The sequence below is a fragment of the Cricetulus griseus genome, chromosome X (genome assembly GCF_003668045.3).
Source record: "Cricetulus griseus strain 17A/GY chromosome X, alternate assembly CriGri-PICRH-1.0, whole genome shotgun sequence".
In the NCBI taxonomy this organism is placed as follows: Eukaryota; Metazoa; Chordata; class Mammalia; order Rodentia; family Cricetidae; genus Cricetulus; species Cricetulus griseus.
In genome coordinates this window covers 39,375,567-39,392,703 of record NC_048604.1, presented here as the reverse complement: position 1 = coordinate 39,392,703, position 17,137 = coordinate 39,375,567, and the positions used below count along the sequence as shown (strand labels likewise).

The 17,137-nt window shown below is 38.6% G+C and overlaps 1 protein-coding gene across 2 annotated transcripts in view; it reads left to right on the top strand.

The window, feature by feature from the left end:
* The first annotated feature begins 320 nt into the window (after positions 1-320).
* The window catches only part of Vsig1 (V-set and immunoglobulin domain containing 1), a 34,235-nt gene continuing 17,418 nt past the window's right edge, over positions 321-17,137 (top strand). The window contains exons 1-3 of one of the 2 annotated variants that reach the window (XM_027433585.2): positions 321-372; positions 9,769-9,932; positions 12,316-12,423. In XM_027433585.2, coding sequence (XP_027289386.1) covers positions 321-372; positions 9,769-9,932; positions 12,316-12,423 — 324 coding nt within the window. The remainder of the gene's footprint in view (positions 373-9,768; positions 9,933-12,315; positions 12,424-17,137) is intronic. The other variant, XM_027433586.2, reaches the window with a different exon arrangement.

The following is a 17,137-nucleotide window of genomic DNA, read 5'->3' as shown; positions in this document are numbered from 1 at the left end:
AAGTACACGTTTTTAATAAAATTGACTTTAAACAATGAGACCTAAGAGAATCTGTACAAAGAGCTGGAAGAATCTAAATCCATGAGTTTATTATTAACACAGTAGCAAATATATCAAGGGAACACACCCGGGGAAAAGCGTTTCAAATAAACACAGATCTGCTGTACCCAATAAGCAAGCTGGAAGAGGCCTATTTGCTTGGTAATGCCCAGCAGATAAGCCAGGCAAACCTCTCTGTGTGAGTGAAGAAGCCAGTTTGAAACTCAGCCTTGTTCAGGCAAATTCCTGACTGGCACCTGCTGCTCCAAGCGATTCTCAGCATGATAATATTTGCATTTTGGAAGGTCCTTCTGATCTTCAACTGCCTTGCAGGTAAGGAATGGATCTTCCAACCACCTACGGCAACTGGAAGTCGAATTTTTCTCTAGACTAAAATTGTAAATTTTTAGAAAAATCTTCCTTTCCCAGACTTCCAAGAGATTATGATTAGCGTGCTGGTTATTTTCAGAACACTTGTTTAGCAATTATGTTCCGTGTTGATGATTATTGGGAGGTCAGTCTGTGGTAAAATTGACTTAGCTTCTGAAATGAGTTTCCCAGTTTCTTTATTTTCCAATTTTTAAAAATTTATTTCGAAAGGTGAACAAGTGAATTTGCTCAGAAAATCAAAGTTTGTGCTTAAAGATAAGGTTTCTCTTTTAATTTAGTGTTTCCCCTAAGCTCACCATGGTTCACTCACTTTGCCACAGAAAACAGAGCTGGAACTCAAGACTGCATGAGCATATTTGTGGAGAGACGAGGGGGGGGAGAGAGAGAGAGAGAGAGAGAGAGAGAGAGAGAGAGAGAGAGAGAGAGAGAGAGAGAGAGAGAGAGAGACCAATGGAGTGCTCAGTTAGCGACGATTTCCTACAAAGTGTGGTTTTCAAGTTGTAGGAATGTATTACAGAAATTACACAATCGAATTATCATGTAACAGTATGGTCGATTTTAGGGAGTTGAGCAGAACAAAATCATTTTTAGAGCTTCCCAGGGTTTGTTAAGCTCAGAAGTAATTAATTTGGAAAGTAGCCCTTGGCTGAATTTTTAAAGCTAATGCCATGTATATTTTGAATCTGTTTTGATTCAATGGTTAGTTAAGTTTATGGTAGCTACAATAATATTGTGTATCAAACAAGGGAGCTCTTTTTAAGTCGTGAGTAATGTTAGGCTGTCATTATCATGCAATTTTATAAGCATATTTAATGATGTAAAACTATGCTCAGACTCGGAGAGAAGGCCTCACCCTTCAGAAGGAACAGAAAGGATATGTGATAGGTAGGGTTTTAGTTGGGGGAGGGTGGTAGGGGAGGACAGGAGGGAGAGGGAACAGGATTGACATGTAAAACAATCTTGTTTCTAATTCAAATAAAAAAGATCTGCAAAAAACACCTATGCTCAGGATAAAATGTGAAAAGTCAAGATACACAAACATTAATAATAATAAATTAAAAGAAGATAATATAGTAATCATGGTTACTTCTTGGTTATGTGATTAAAGATTTTGATTTTATTTCCCTGATGTTCTATGATTAGGAAAATATTAATTCTAATACTGTCCTGTGGTTAGTAGTGAATCTCTAAATATCCATTATTAAATGTCTAAACAAAGATGTTATATGAAGTCAAAAGTCACCAGAAAGCAATTTTGAATTTACTCCATGATTTGTCCTGGTCATAGAGTTGGAAACATCTTACTTAGTTAATTTACCTTAGAATTTTGTTTCTATTTAATAGGTGAGGAAAATCTCTGTCATTTCCTTCAATTGTTAGCTAGTTGGGTCAAACTATAGGTGCTCCGTACCAAACCTCTATGAGCACACCTTTAGTTAACATAATTCTTTATGTAAACCTTGTTCTACTTTAGACATAGGAGCATAACAGGTACCTGAATGACTTTTATTATAAATATATACGTCTATGTAATTTTACTGATGATAAATATAATAGATATTCACTATATCTATTTGAGAATATGGGAATTTATCAATAAAATATAATCTTACCACCCAGATTTGAGTAAATTACCTAATTTTTTAAGAATAGATATTATATTCAAATGGGGCCTGTGCCTTGTACCTCATGGTCTATTATTTAAACAATGATTTAGCATGATGTTGAGATCTTTTTGTTTGTTTGTTTTTCGAGACAGGGTTTCTCTGTGTAGCTTTGGAGCCTATCCTGGCACTTGCTCTGGAGACCAGGCTGGCCTGGAACTCACAAATATCTGCCTGCCTCTGCCTCCTGAGTGCTGGGATTAAAGGCTTGTGCCACCAATGCCCAGCGATGTTGAGATCTTGATTGTAACTTTCAGTAGATGACCCAACCTGAGTGAGCCATAAATACCTGGGTATTTTTTCTTAAGTAATGGTGTGATTTTGTTGTTGTTTGACATATGCTGTGTATTTATGCATATATGTTTTAGCTGGCACAAAGCAAAATCTGATAGCATAGCAGGTGGCATAAAGATGGAGTATAATATAATAGCACCTGCTGTGGTCACATTCATATGGAAGGCATACAAAGGAATATTTAGGTAATCTATTTATGTTATTCACAGAGATCCAAGTCACGTCATTGATCTTCAGCCATCAGTGGATATTATGGCCATAGGAGAACTGATAATGTCTACATAAAAGTTCAGTTTCATGCTCAATCTGTATTTGTTTCATACAAAGACTATTTTTTTTGTGTCAACCATGTTGCATGGAACCCAGTAAACATGTTGAAAGAATAATTCATCACCCCCAAATCCAAACATCTGGAAATGATTTTCCTATTCATATTTAAAATCAAATTTCTGCACAGCTAATCAGAAAGATGTTATTTTAATCAAAATACTCGCAGGAATGTCTGAGGTCTTACTTTAATTTCCATTTCAGCAAAACTAATTGTAGTTAAAACTTTCTTGTGCAAAAATTGATGCATATCGTTTTAGCTCCTTGTAATATATATATTTGGCACCTATTGGAAAGATATGTCACTCTTGTTTTCATTTAATGGAGGTATACATTTGAAAGAAGTAATATATTGAATGTTGGTTTTGAAGTCAAACACAGAAATTATATGATCATTTGATTATATTATTTTGTAACAACAACAAAAAACAAACCCATAGCAACTTTACATGGAAGGGGATAGAAACGAGATTACCATTGGGAAATACAGACCATTGGGCCAGATTTTTGTTGTGGTACAGTACTAGTCTCATAATCTTCTAAATAAGCCAGGAACTTGCCCACATTGTAGGCATTAAATGAATGAATAATCATCACCAAAATAGAGCACATTTAAACTCTTTAGAATGTTGATTAATTTAAGCATATGCATCTTGAGTTATTTTCCCTAGATGATAAGCACTTATTTTTAGAATCAGTCATGTTCATTTCAACTGCATATGCAGTTTTGCTTTATTTATTAATTCAGTCAAGTTACTGAGGAAGATTGTAAGCCAGAGTTTTGTTTAAATTGGATATTAGTCTTTAGTCCGTTATTTATTCACAATTCGGTTAATGTATTTGTTATTGTCTCAATTTTAAATATTATAAATGTAATACAAAGAAAGAATTTTTTCTTTCAAATTTCACAGACCTGCCTCCTGGTTAGTACTACATTTTCTCTGTTCATTATTTGTGTGTGACTATCTAAATCTAAATTAATTCAAGTTAAGTAAATTTATAACATGACCTCATCAGTTTTACTAGCCACATTCTATATGAGTAGTGACTGCTGAATTAGGGTGCAGACAGAACATTTCCATACCCACCACCATCATCACAGAAAGTTCTGCTGGACAATGATGAGCTAGAGGATGATCTTAGAGAATCAAATAAAATGCAGTAACAGAATGCCTTCATTTTTTAACTATCTGGATCTTTATTTCCAATCTCACTTCCCAATCCAAAGATATAAGGCTGTTTACAGACATGGTTTATTCTGTCTACAAGACAGAAAATACATAAGACCGACCCGGGCTAGTAAAGTATATTTGTGGGGCTCTTCAAAGAGACATAAGAACCAACTGAAAGAATGGCCAAATGCCAAAAATTGAGAAATTAAAATGAATGAGTTAATAATACTTAGATTATAGCTAAAACTAGAAATGAAATGCCCTTGAACTCACAATCATATTATTCCCGAATAGGAAAAAATTAATGATAATGGAAATCACTTTGATATTCTGGGTTAAGAAATATCATTTTGGTATATATTTGTTTCTTATCCTCTAATAACAAAATGATTTTGGCAGTTGTATTTCAGGCTCTCTGTTGTTATCATTGCAGTTGTTTGAATGCTCTGCTCCATTTAGCTAGTGGCACTCTATTCAACTAATCCTATTTTAAGGCCATTGAAGATTCTTGCTATACTTAATTATATTTTTCAATATACTATTGATGTTAAAGAATAAGCGGTGTGTACATTTCATCTAAACTCTGTGCTACATTCTATAGGTTAGCATGATGCATTTAAAAATAGATAAAATGTTGATGTTTAGAGTGTTTCACAAAGCACTGAAATATCGAAGTTCCTTAAACAGATGAATTGAACAGTTGTACTGTGAAGGAAGTATTTTATAAAGTTTTTATAACTACTTATTTGTTTTATGTGCATGAATGTTTTACCTACATGAATGTATTGTGTGATGTATGTTCCTGGTGCCTATAGATGTCAGAAGAGGGTGTCAGATTTTCTGGAATGATAGGGATGGTTGTGAGTTAGCATGTGGGTGCTCAGAAGGATACCGGGCCCTCTTCAAGAATAACAAATGCTCTAAACCACTGATCCATCATTCCGACCCCCATGAAAGAAGCATTTTAAGAATATTGATGGTTCCCTAATTAAAACATAAGAAAAATCCATTTCTGAAGGCTCAACAGAAGTGTAAGTATAAGTACCTATCTTTTAGACTCTTGTTTCTCCATGTTTTATCTTTCTATCGTCAGATTTCTTTGGCATACTCCTGAATCATCTTCTCCATTTATATTACTATCATTGAAAGGCAATGTTTTTGATGGGATCCGTTAGAGCTTGACTTGTCTCTCCTGGGATCTCACTCCTCCTCTGTACATATTCCTTCACAACCTTTAAGAGCCAGTTTGTACAAACAAGACTATTCATTAGATTTACACTTGGGGTTTTAAACACTTGTTTCTGTGGTAGCATTTGCACTTCTTTTTTAGTAGTCATCGGTCTCAGCAGAGTTTCTTCCCATGACTTCTTTCCCAATAGAGCTCCTTACATTTCCCACCAGTGTGAAGGAATAAAGGACATATTTTCTGCCTTTTGCTGTTGTTGGTACTTGATACCTGAAATACTCCATTTTTTTAATCTTAAAAAATAGATGTAATTCCAATTTTTTGTTTGGTTGTTTTTGTTGTTTAAGAAAGGGTTTCTCAGCCGGGTTTGGTGGCGCATGCCTTTAATCCCAGCACTTGGGAGGCAGAGGCAGGCAGATCTCTGTGAGTTCGAGGCCAGTCTGGTCTACAAGAGCTAGTTCCAGGACAGCTTTCAAAGCCACGAAAAAAAAAGAAAGAAAGAAACAAAGAAAGAAAGAAAGAAAGAAAGAAAGAAAGAAAGAAAGAAAGAAAGAAAGAAAGAAAGAAAGGGTTTCTCGGGCTGGAGAGATGGCTCAGAGGTTAAGAGCACTGACTGTTCTTCCAGAGGTCCTGAGTTCAATTCCCAGCAACCACATGATGGCTCACAACCACCTTGAATGAGATCTGGTGCCCTCTGCTGGCATGCAGGCAGAAGACTGTATACAAAATAAATAAATACAATCTTTAAAAAAAAAAAAAGAAAAAAGAAAGGGTTTCTCTGTGTAACAGTTCTGGCTGTCCTGGAACTCCCTGTGTAGACCAGGCTGGCCTTGAACTCAGAGAGCTGACTGCCACTACCTGCTGGGATTAAAAGTGTGCACCACCACTGCCTGACTTCACTTCTAGGGGAAAAAAAGAAGATAAAAGGGTTTCTGTCTCAGGCATGTGGATTAAGTGTCTGTTGTGTGAATCAGTTTCATATTGTCTGGGAAAACCAAATTATATTCATTATTTTGCTCTCTTTTCTCATTTACTTCTTTACAGACTCAGCGTTTTGGTGATCTTTCAAGTCCACTTCTTCTAAAATATTTTCCATTTTGCATTCAGGTGTCCTGCTTATTTCATTGATTTCTGTAGAGCAGAGAAACCATACACATGCCTATGGTTCACTTCCAAGGACTTCTGGAGTATGATGAGCAGCCAAACATACAATATATTTAAAATGTTAAATTTCTCAACCAGTGTGTAAATGATGTTCCTTGCTAAAGTTTGGATTGATGCATGTCAGAGAGACGCAAAGCAAACCGAATGAACTCTAGGTAGCCTGTGCTGGAACAATATAAACAGTTTTAGAGGGTTGGTCTATTATCATTATGGCAGGAAGCAGCCAATCATGGCACTGGAGCAGTAGCCAACAGCTTTACGTGTCAATCCACAGGCAGCAGGCAGAGAGAAAGACAGAAGGACAGGCATGGACTGAGGTTTTTATAATGAAGTTTATTTGAGAAGTTAGAAACTAATATCAATTCCATAGCTCTAAGCTCTCATGTTTATTGTCACTATATTAAGGTTGGCCAGTGCTTGAAAAGTATCTGTTCCTCAGAATTTGAGTATTGATTATGGTGCTGAATATTTGCACTATGGGCTATAAAATGGTCTGGTGATTTTGTTTTGTCAATTGTTATTGTGAGACAATGTGCAGTGTTCTTTAAAATGTCTCACTTTAAAGTTTGAAAATACTATCTGAATTCCAGTATGTAACTTCTGAGCTTTTACAGACCTCAGATTATTGCAGCCACATGTGTCTCTTATAAAAAAACAGGAAATGTTTGAATCAGATTTATATTGCTTAATATCATTGAATCTCATTCACTACCACACTGATCTGTGCTAGAAATGCTTTTCTGTTGCTTTGTAATGGCAGGCAGAGATTGGGACACTTGTTCACCATTGTCTCTCCAGTATTTAGCACAAAATTGATATCCAACATATTCAAAGTTCTAGTTAGACAGGAGGTGCCATTTAAAGACATGTTGTATATCAAGGTGACCATAGTTAGTATATTGTATATTTCTTGGTAAAAAATTGAGATTATAATTTAATTACATTTCTTCCTTTCTTTTCTCCCTCTAAACCCTCACATATATGCTGCCCCTCTCTCATTCAAATCCATGGCCTATCTTTTCATTAATTGTGATTGCATACTATGTATTTCAAAATGGCTAAGGGAATATATTTTAAATATCTTCATTACCAAAAAATGATAAATGTGTTAAATGATGGATATATCAATTAATGACATAATTACTCTGTAATATATCAGAACATCAAGGATACCACACATGCATCCCATGTGTACAGGTATTTTTCAGTTAATTTTAAATTAAGAAATAAATAAGAGTCAGACATTGCAGTCATCTATTTCTCTGAGGACTTTTTCTACATTGCTGGTGATCAAAATCAGGGCTTTGCACATTCTAGGCAAGTACTCTATCCCTGAGCCATATTTCCTGTCCTGAAGACTTTTTTAATGTATAATGTCACCTTTAATTTCATTTTCTCTACTCTGAATTATTTTTTAAGTAAAATTAGATTATTTGTCTTCTCAAGAAACCCCAGTGGAAATTATAGTACTAAATAATACAATAATAAAAATAAGAAACATGCTGATAGACTCAGTAATACAGCAGAGATGTCAGAATATAGAATCTGTATCTAGTGAAACTATCTCTCATGAGTTAAGGGGAAATAATAATGAGATTATCGGTCAAAGGGGGAAAATACCTTCACCTATCAGGCATGCCCTTGAAGAATGGCGAAAGGAATTACTTCTGAAATAAAGAAAATGATGAAAGGAAGGATCTTCAAACATTATGGAGACAGAAGGAACAAAAGGAAGGGCAGAAATATGAATAAATATGGGTGTCTGCTTTAACTCATGAGTTCTGTATATCATATGTGATGGTTGAAACAAAGAATCCAGCATTCTCCTATACCATTATCTTGTACTTGAGACAATGACATTAAATGCTGAGATGGTAAGTGGATCTAAATGTAAGTGAAATTTACACATAACACTCCAACTAGTAAAATATTGACACCAGTAGATTGTTATACTTCACATATTCATAGTGGTTCATTTAGTCTTTTATTTTGCAGTGCTGGGAATTGAACTCAGAGCCTTGTGCATGTTAGGTGGATTGCAATGCCTTAAGTTACATCTTCTTGTATAGAGCACACAATCAAGCAGTAGCATAATGGACTGTGGTGCTATATTGTTTATGATCTAATAAACTGAAGATCAGAATGCAAAACTAGCCACAGCCATAGAACATGGGCCCTTCAATCCCAGGACTCAGGAGACAGATGAATCTCTGTGAGTTCAAGGCTACCCAAGGCTACATGAGAGTGAATCAGTCTAAAAGAGAAACAGAGCTCTCGCCTTTAATCCCAGCACTAGAGAGGTTCTTGTATTCTGGCAATTAGTTTCCAGCCACATTGAAGACAGGATTTCCCTTCCAGCCTTGGTAGAGGTAAGAGCTACTGGCTTGGCTGCCTTGCTTCTTTGATCTGCAGCTTGAACCCCAATATCTGCCTTTGGGTTTTTATTATTGATGCTACAGTGGATATTTCCTCCCAAATACCTACAGAACATGGACTAAGAAAGACCACATACTTAGCCATAAAAACCTAAATTTAAAATAAATGAAATCATACAAAGCATGGAATCTCAGTATAATGTGACCAAACACAAACTAGTAATGAGAGCATGAGGTTGTAACTCGCAAGTACAGTGCCTACTTGGCATACACAAGCCTCCTTTTACCTGTCCTCAACACCCTGGAAAGTTACCGAGGTCCCTCAAAGTGATTTCTCTATGTGCAACATCTCTACCTATATTTACTATGTTAAAAATTAAAACAAAAAAATTTGAAAAATATACAACACATATTCCCTTAGTCTCCAGATCAGTGACATTATTACCTGTTATGTAGGTTTTGGTTTACTCCACTATATAGTCATAAAAGGATGAAAGTATATAAGAAAACTGACATCTTTATACTACCGTGGATATAATCTAGGTCTCCTGGTAAGCTCCCCACATACAGTGATCTTAGGTGTAGGACAGCCAACTCATCTGGAATTTTCCTAGTTTGGGCCTTGAAAAGCCATTGCCTCTGACTTATCTAGTTCTTTAAATAAAATTCTCTGTATTCAAGGACCACTGTATGATGGGAAATCTGGTTTGATTGTTCTCCATACTCAAACTTTTTTTTTTTTGGTTTTGTCGAGACATGGTTTCTCTGTGTAACTTTGGAGCCTATCCTGGCACTCGCTCTGTAGACCAGGCTGGCCTTGAGCTCACAGAGATTCCCCCTGCCTCTGCCTCCGCCTCCCGAGTGCTAGGATTAAAGACGTGCGCCACCACCACCCAGCTATATACTCAGACCTTTTAGTGTCCCTGGGTAAGACATTAAGAAGCTGTATATAGCAAGAGCCATATATGAATTATCAGTCCAGTGTTATTACCTCACCATCACCTAGGTTTTTAATCATCTTCATGTCATAACAGGTCACCTGTATGTTTCATTCTACTCTTTTCCGTCTTAGAGTCTCTAAAGATATTTTGTATTTTGTGATAAAAAATGTCATCAGAATATATATACTACTAACTATCTCCTGATTTTTTTTTCAGGTCAGGTTAGCTTGGTTCAGGTGACCATCCCAGACAGTTTCATGAATGTGACTGTTGGATCTAATGTCACTCTTCTCTGCCACTATACCACCACTGTGACGTCCCTGGACAAGCTTACAATACAATGGTCTTTCTTCCACAATAAGGACATGGAGCCAGTTTCTGTAAGGATTCTCTAACTAAGTAACTCTCACTTAGTAGTTCTTGCTGAAAACTGTTGGGATGAGAATACAAAGGAACAGTGAAATATGAAGGAACTAGTGAGAACAGTGACAAAATTTGAGACACAGAGTTTTTAGATAGCTCTTTAGGGAAGACAGTCTTTATCTAAACGACTTGGTCTTTGTATTCCCGGGTTTGTCTGTTATCTCAATTTTGACTAGTCAGCATTATGTGTATCACATATTCCAGAATAGCCACAGGCCTCCTCATAGGTGAAGTAAGCAGTAGCTTAAAAGGGTATCTTCCAAATATCCCCCCGTTATTTCCAGAAGACCTGAGTTCACATGCAAACCCCAATGGATCTGCCTCATTTAATAACTGGGATTTGCCTGTCAGGGGAATTCAGTCATTGTTCCAGATTGAGTCCTGACAGTTTGAGGTTTCCCAGATCAGTGGAGAAGGGCCATGGTAGTAATGAACCCTTTGTAATTGAAGGCAGCATGCAGTTAGAAGATAAAGGATGGAAGGAGTGGACCAAAGGTTTGGCAGACGTTGCCAGAATAGGGTGGATGAGTACCTATGGGGAAGGATGATTCCACAGGCAAATGCTTATCACCAGATTTTCTTCATTTGGCTTTGAAAGTAATTCTTTTTGAAAATGATCCCAAGAGCTAAAATTGTATTACATAAATGTGTGTGTGTGTGTGTGTGTGTGTGTGTGTACATCTGTGCATATGTGTATGCAAACATATACAATTCATGCCTCTCTACATTCCTTGAAGAGAAAGGTCTACAGTTACCAGATTCTCAAAATGATTCATGACCCCAAATAGTGAAGAGATAAGCACCGGTGGTTTGGAATAGTCGACTGCCCTGAGTTAGACTTTGGGGGAAAGGGAGATTTGTTTATTAGAAAGACAAGGGAGGGGAGCCTAGAAGCAGTAGTGGAGGGGAAGAAAGGTATTAGCGTGGAGGAACTGTATCTTGGCCAGTTAAGATTCAGCTATCACTGATTCTTTGTAAGTAATGAATTTCTCTACTTGAGATTGTGAATATTTCCTTATCAGAGAACACATCCATAGGGAGATCTAGTCTATATTCAAAGTTAAACAGTTTTGTTTCATTTGGTTATAGTTAGACATTTGTATCATGCCATGCCTCTCCATCTCTTTAAAATACAGTACAATGACAGTACTCATGGGGAAATGATCTGACATAAGACATATGAAAACACTTGAAAAATACAAAGCTCTCTCACTTTTATCCCATGCAAACATCCGCAGCAGCAGCAGGACCATCAGCAGCAACAAATAACACAAATGGTTCCAGTTTCCATCATCCAAAGTGTTCCAACATGTTTGTGTCAACTAAGAAATAATTGCCTTTTCCCACAGGTTTTTTTTCACTTAGATAGCAATAGTCACGCGGTCTGTTCTTCTAAAAAATTGGTTTCTTAGTAGTCTTTTCAATACATTGTTCGTAGACATGGAGTCCTTCTCATTTTTCTGGTGGTAGCTGAATTTAGAGAGACCTCAGCATCTTTTGAAATGTCTTGTGCTTGATACTCAATTCAAGATGTCCTTAATTTTCTGGAGGCCAGGCAAAGCAAATCTGAGCTCAACAGTTTAGATTCTTCATTTTGTATCCCCTGATAGTCGAATTTACAGAGCTACTTTTGATTGAACTCTAGCCACATAGAAGCTGGGAAAGAATTGTGACTAGCAGTGAACTTCTCTTCGGACGAGACTGCAGGGGAAGAAGCTTTAGGCAATTGTAATGAGTTTGGCTCGAGCTCTGGACTCCTCTTGAAAGAACTTTTAAAAAAAATCTTTGACAAGTACTTGATGAATTGCTTTCTTTACTTGCCAGATCAAATGAGGTCCTTTCCCCTGAGCTCCTCGATCAAATGAAAAATGCTTGAGACCTATTTAATGCCTGTTCTGTAGAACATGTTGTCAGTTCATCTAGTGAATGCAGCTGGGATGGTTGGGGATGTCAAAAAGAGACCGCTAGTCGATAGAGGTAGCTCAATTGGTAGTATGCTTGCCCAGTGTGCATGAAGCCCTGTTTTTAATTCACTACCATTGCATAAACGAGCATGCCTGTAATACTAGAACTCGGGTGGTGGAAGAAGGAGGAATAGACATCATTAATGACTTCCTATCAAGTTCAAAGCGAGCCAGTGATACATGAAATGCTCTCTCAAGCCACCATCCCCCCACATGTATCTGTAATAGAGACTGCTGTTTATAGAGCATTCTGTGACATATGGGAGTAAGGTGTTGCTAGACTGACCACTGAGTGATTTAAGTCAACTCCTGGGTTGATGTGGTAATAGCATGTAGCATTCTGCTCTCAGATCCACCCATTTCTGCTCAAACACAGCATGGCTCGCGCCCCAATACTGAGGGTATGGAGGAAAAGGCAGTCAGTCAGTGTCTAAAAATGGTGCATGCAAGAGACGCTCGGGGAAGATGTAGCTGGACCTCTCAGGTAAGAAAACCCATTGATGTACTACTAGATCCCTCTACCAGTTGCAGTCTAGGACACTAGCCCCTGCCTTAGGACTGGGGTGGAAGGGTTTATGTTTGATAACAACACAGATTAGTGTAAGCCCTATATAAATCTGGGGAAGTTTGTTTTCTTGTGGTTTGGTTTTTTGAGACAGGACCCTGCCATAGAGTACAGACTGGCCTGGAACTTGGAATCCTCCTGCCTCAGCCTCCTAAGTACTGGGATTATAGGTGTGTATCATTTATGCTAATAAAAACTAGAAAGTATGGGCTTGAGAGGTGGCTCAACAGTTTAGAGAGCTTTCTGATGTTGCAGAAGACCTGAGTTTGATTCCCAGCAGCCATGCTAGATGGCTCACAATTGCCTGTAACTCTAACTCTAGGGAACCCAACGCCCTCTTCTGGCCTCCTTGAGCACCTTCACTCCCATGCACATAACCACACATGAGTACATACGCATAAATAATTTTTAAAAAATAAAATAAAACCTAGAGAAGTTTTGAGTTTACCTTCTCATGTCCATGCCTGGAACACTTTTAATCCTCCTCCAAAAAGATTCAGGGCCCTATAGCTGCTCTGATCAGGCTGGTGTCCATCTTTTGCCACCTCAAACCCATTTGCATTAAATAGCAACTGACACTGGGTCCTAGTGTTTCTCACTTACCCAGGGCCAGATACTGTGTCTCATTGAATGTCCTGTCTAGGGAGGTTCCTTTGGTTCATGGAAACTGCTTCTTCCACAATTCCCCTGATCCTGAGGACAGACAGTATCCATTTGGCCTTCCTTTCAAAAATATGGACAGCTTCACACCATCCCTTGGGGTAATCTATGAAAACTCATGTGACACAAGCAGGTTAACAAGGAAGTTTGGGGAGATCTGGTGCCCCTTGGCCATAGATTCTTCCCTTTTCCATCTAGCTTGTTATGCTAGAACTAGAGACAACACTTACTCATGAGTAAAATGCACACTGACCCTGCTTAGTATGGGTCTGTTACACAGTGCTCTCCCAGAGTCCTCACAATAGAAATCCTTCACCATCCTCATATCCATAACATCTCTAAAATTTGGACAACTCCTTCCCCAGAATCTAGTGTCTTCATATTTTCTGGCTTCTTACATTTTTAAAACTGTTCTGTCGTTTCTGTAGGTTTTATTATTTCAAATGGTTCTGTAATCTTGGCAGGGCAGGGGTTGTAATCCATCACTTCAGGTGGATTTAATAATGGAGAGGGCATTGCTTTTATTTTTTTAGGACCTCCATCCCTCAGTGACATTTGGTGGTTTCTGGCTTAAAGCTGCTAAATGCTCCACAATGCATGCAGCAGAGCCATGTAACAAATTGTCCCAAATGCTACTGTGGTCAGGGGAGAACACTACAACTCTTCTGTCTCTTCTCACTAATGTTTATCTATTCTGGACTTCATTTTATTTCTGCTGAACAAGTGCAGCTAAGCAGGGATCTCCCATTATTTCAGCCAAAAATCATGCAAAATAGTCACTCAAATGGTGGATGACTCAAGCAAATAACCAGCTGGTAAAATGGGGCAAGAGAGCCTTTCTTATGGTATTCTATTTCTATTATGTAAAATCTTAGCCTTCATAGTACAGACCAGAGAACAGTCTGGGTCTGAAACCTTTGCTACTTTCCCAGCCATGTCTAGCTGCTTTAGGAGCAATACCGAAAGCAAGGAGCTGGAAGGGAGGAAAAGGAAAGAATGTGTGGTTTAGCTGTGGACTTCCAGGCTTCCATATCTCCCAAAGGAACCTGGAAAGCAGTTCTGAAAGCTAATGGCATTTAGTAAACCCAACTCGGGACTCAAATAGAAAGCAGATGGGATCCTTTCAAGCTTTCTTGCTTATGCATCAAGCTTCTAGTTTGAGAGTGGTGGTGCAAAATGGAGGGAACAACTGGCTGCCAGCTGCACAGCCTTGTGTGACTAGGAACTTGGCGTGATAGGCAGAGGAAGGCTGCTGTGTAAAGATACCAAGAAGCCTGCAGTGCAGCTGGAGACTGTGGCATGCATTGTGTATCTGAACTGTTTGATATAGGAAGCAGCAGACCAGGGAACAGCAGCAGCTGGCACAAGATAGGAAAGGGAGACAGCCATAGACAGTGGAACAGCCCCAGAGGGAGGGTAAATCATCACCCTTGTCTTGGGCAGGACTGAGAGTGCTACTTAATGCTTACAGTGGGAGTCATGAGCCTTTTATTCTAGTTTTGACTATAAATTACTGTGTGATCTTGGGAAAAATCATTTCCCCTATTAGGGCCTCAGTGTCCTCTGTAATAGATAAGACTGAATTAGAATTTATGAACTGGAATCCTCAGAGACTGACTTGGCCAACAGATGTATTTTGGTTGGCTAGGCTGGCATTTTGTTCCCACAGGTTATGCCAGTTCCTCAGTATTCCATGGTCCCCTCTGGCCTTTAGAAACCTACGTCTACTTCTAGACCCTGCACCATCTTGTTCTTATTTCCAAGAACTATCTGGCTCCTGAAGGCTCCTGAACCTTAGTGACATGAACTAAGTGATCTCAAAGAGGATCTAATCACTAGTAATAGCCTTCTGTGACTCTACCCACCAGCTACCAGCATGGCAAAGAGGGCAGAAAGAGGAGACATTGAGAGAAAGCAGGGCTTTTTATCATGAACACAGGCACAGGCAGCAGTGGTTATAATTTTTTAACAATTACTACTTTAGGAAACATTGGGATGGATTATTTATGTATTTACGTATGTATGTATGTATGTATTATGGATCAGTGTTCTGTCTGCATGTATGCCTGCAGGCCAGAAGAGGGCACCAGATCTCATTACAGATGGTTGTGAGCCACCTTGTGGTTGCTGGGAATTGAGTTCAGGGCCTCTGGAAGAGCAGCCAATGCTCTTAACCACTGAGCCATCTCTCTAGCCTGGGATGGATTTTCTTAAAGCAGGGCTCCTCTCATCCCGGCTAAAGATGTGGCTTGTTGACCACATGAGGCTTTTCCTTGGTCTCAGTAGTTCTGATCTCCAAATTTACAATAATTTTTCTTTGCAAAGGATATAAACTACATAGTGTCATGAGCCATGCCTCAGCCATTATTCAGCTTTAATTGTTTTTGCTTAGCCTTGATTTTTAAAAGTATTACTCTTTATGGAAAATGAAACCAACTTGTAGCCCTTCCAGAGTGATTAGATAAGCAGTTTGGAGAAAACGTTCCTTTCTTCTTTTCTTCCCAAGGACAGAGTTTACACAGTGGACTTGCCCAAGCAGAAAGTCCCTTCATCTGTATGTCTGGCTAGCTAATGTTTGGGGCTTTCCTCCTCAGACAACAGCCTGAACTCAAGGCCTTTACCTTTTAGGTCTCCTGTCGCATCCCTTGAGTATCTCTCATCTGTGAGGGAAATTCTGATTAGACTGCAGTGTAAGTAACTGGATAGAAGGGTTGGTGGGTGCCCTTTCCTGTATAAGTTACATATCTGAGACTTAGGCGTGTGCCCCCATGCCTGGTCTCTGCTGCACCCTTCTGTGTCCTAGTCCTTGCCTAAAAAAGTACTCTGGGACCCTCATTTTTAAATAATCAAGGCCCCATCACCTGGCTCCTCTAGAACTTTCTGTGGCAGGATTGGTGTTGTGGCAGGATTGATGTTGTATCTCCTTCTGACATCATCAAATGTCATTTAGCAGGGCTGGCCTGTCTCCCTTTGGGAGCAGAGGGACTGGTCAGAGGCTCAGGTTGGAAAGGGCTGTCTCACACTGTCCATTAATAAGAAAATAGATTCCATGTTGCCTGGCAGTCTAGCAAAGTCCTTTGATAAGGACCTGTCTCATTTGAATACCTTGAGTTAATCATAGCTTTCTGGTTTCTAAGTTCAGGAGGCATGAATAAATGAAGTGTAGGACACTGTTTAGGGCAGGGAGGAATGTTAGAGCAAACAAAGGAGAGGGTTAGTTATTTTCACTTTAATTATGCTCATTTTAAAAAATTTCCCTCAAATTTCTGCTTGTCAGTCTTGCTTTAAAATGTATTGCCTTTCTGCATAAAGGGGAAGAGGCTTGAATTCCACTAGACAGTATCTTCTTTTGTTTTTTCTAACTGTTTTCTCTTTTTTAATAGATTGATTAGGTAAAAAGCTCTGGGCAAGGAATTAGGGGAACTGGCTCTACTCCTGTTTAAAGTGATTTTGCTTTGTTTCCACCCCTATTTTTTCAGCTGAGTGTGGAAAGTGGGACAGCATACATGCTAGGCAAATGCTCTACCATTCAGCTTCACTCTTGTCCCTCAACTGTTAATTTTGTGCCATTTTTTTAAAACCTCTCCTGGCTTCAGTTTCTTCTTTAAAGTGATGCTAATGAATTAAATGAAATGGAAGAACCATCTAGAAGATTTTATGAAAATAACTTGTCTCATTAGGCTACAGCAATCCCAATTTATGGGACATAAACACAGATCACAGAATGACACACATTTGAATTCATTTGGAAACTGTGTACACAGAATGTGTAGATTGTGAAGGGAACTCAGGTGTTAGTACCTCATCTAGTGATTCCCAAGTTGCAGTTGCTCATGCCCCTGCCTCATAATTTTTGACATACTTGTGTATCCCCAGAACTACTTTTTAGTTACTAGTTTCTATATTGACTGAGACTTTTAAAATCCTAAGACCTTAGTGTCACCTAAGCAGCAATATCCATGAAGGAACATAT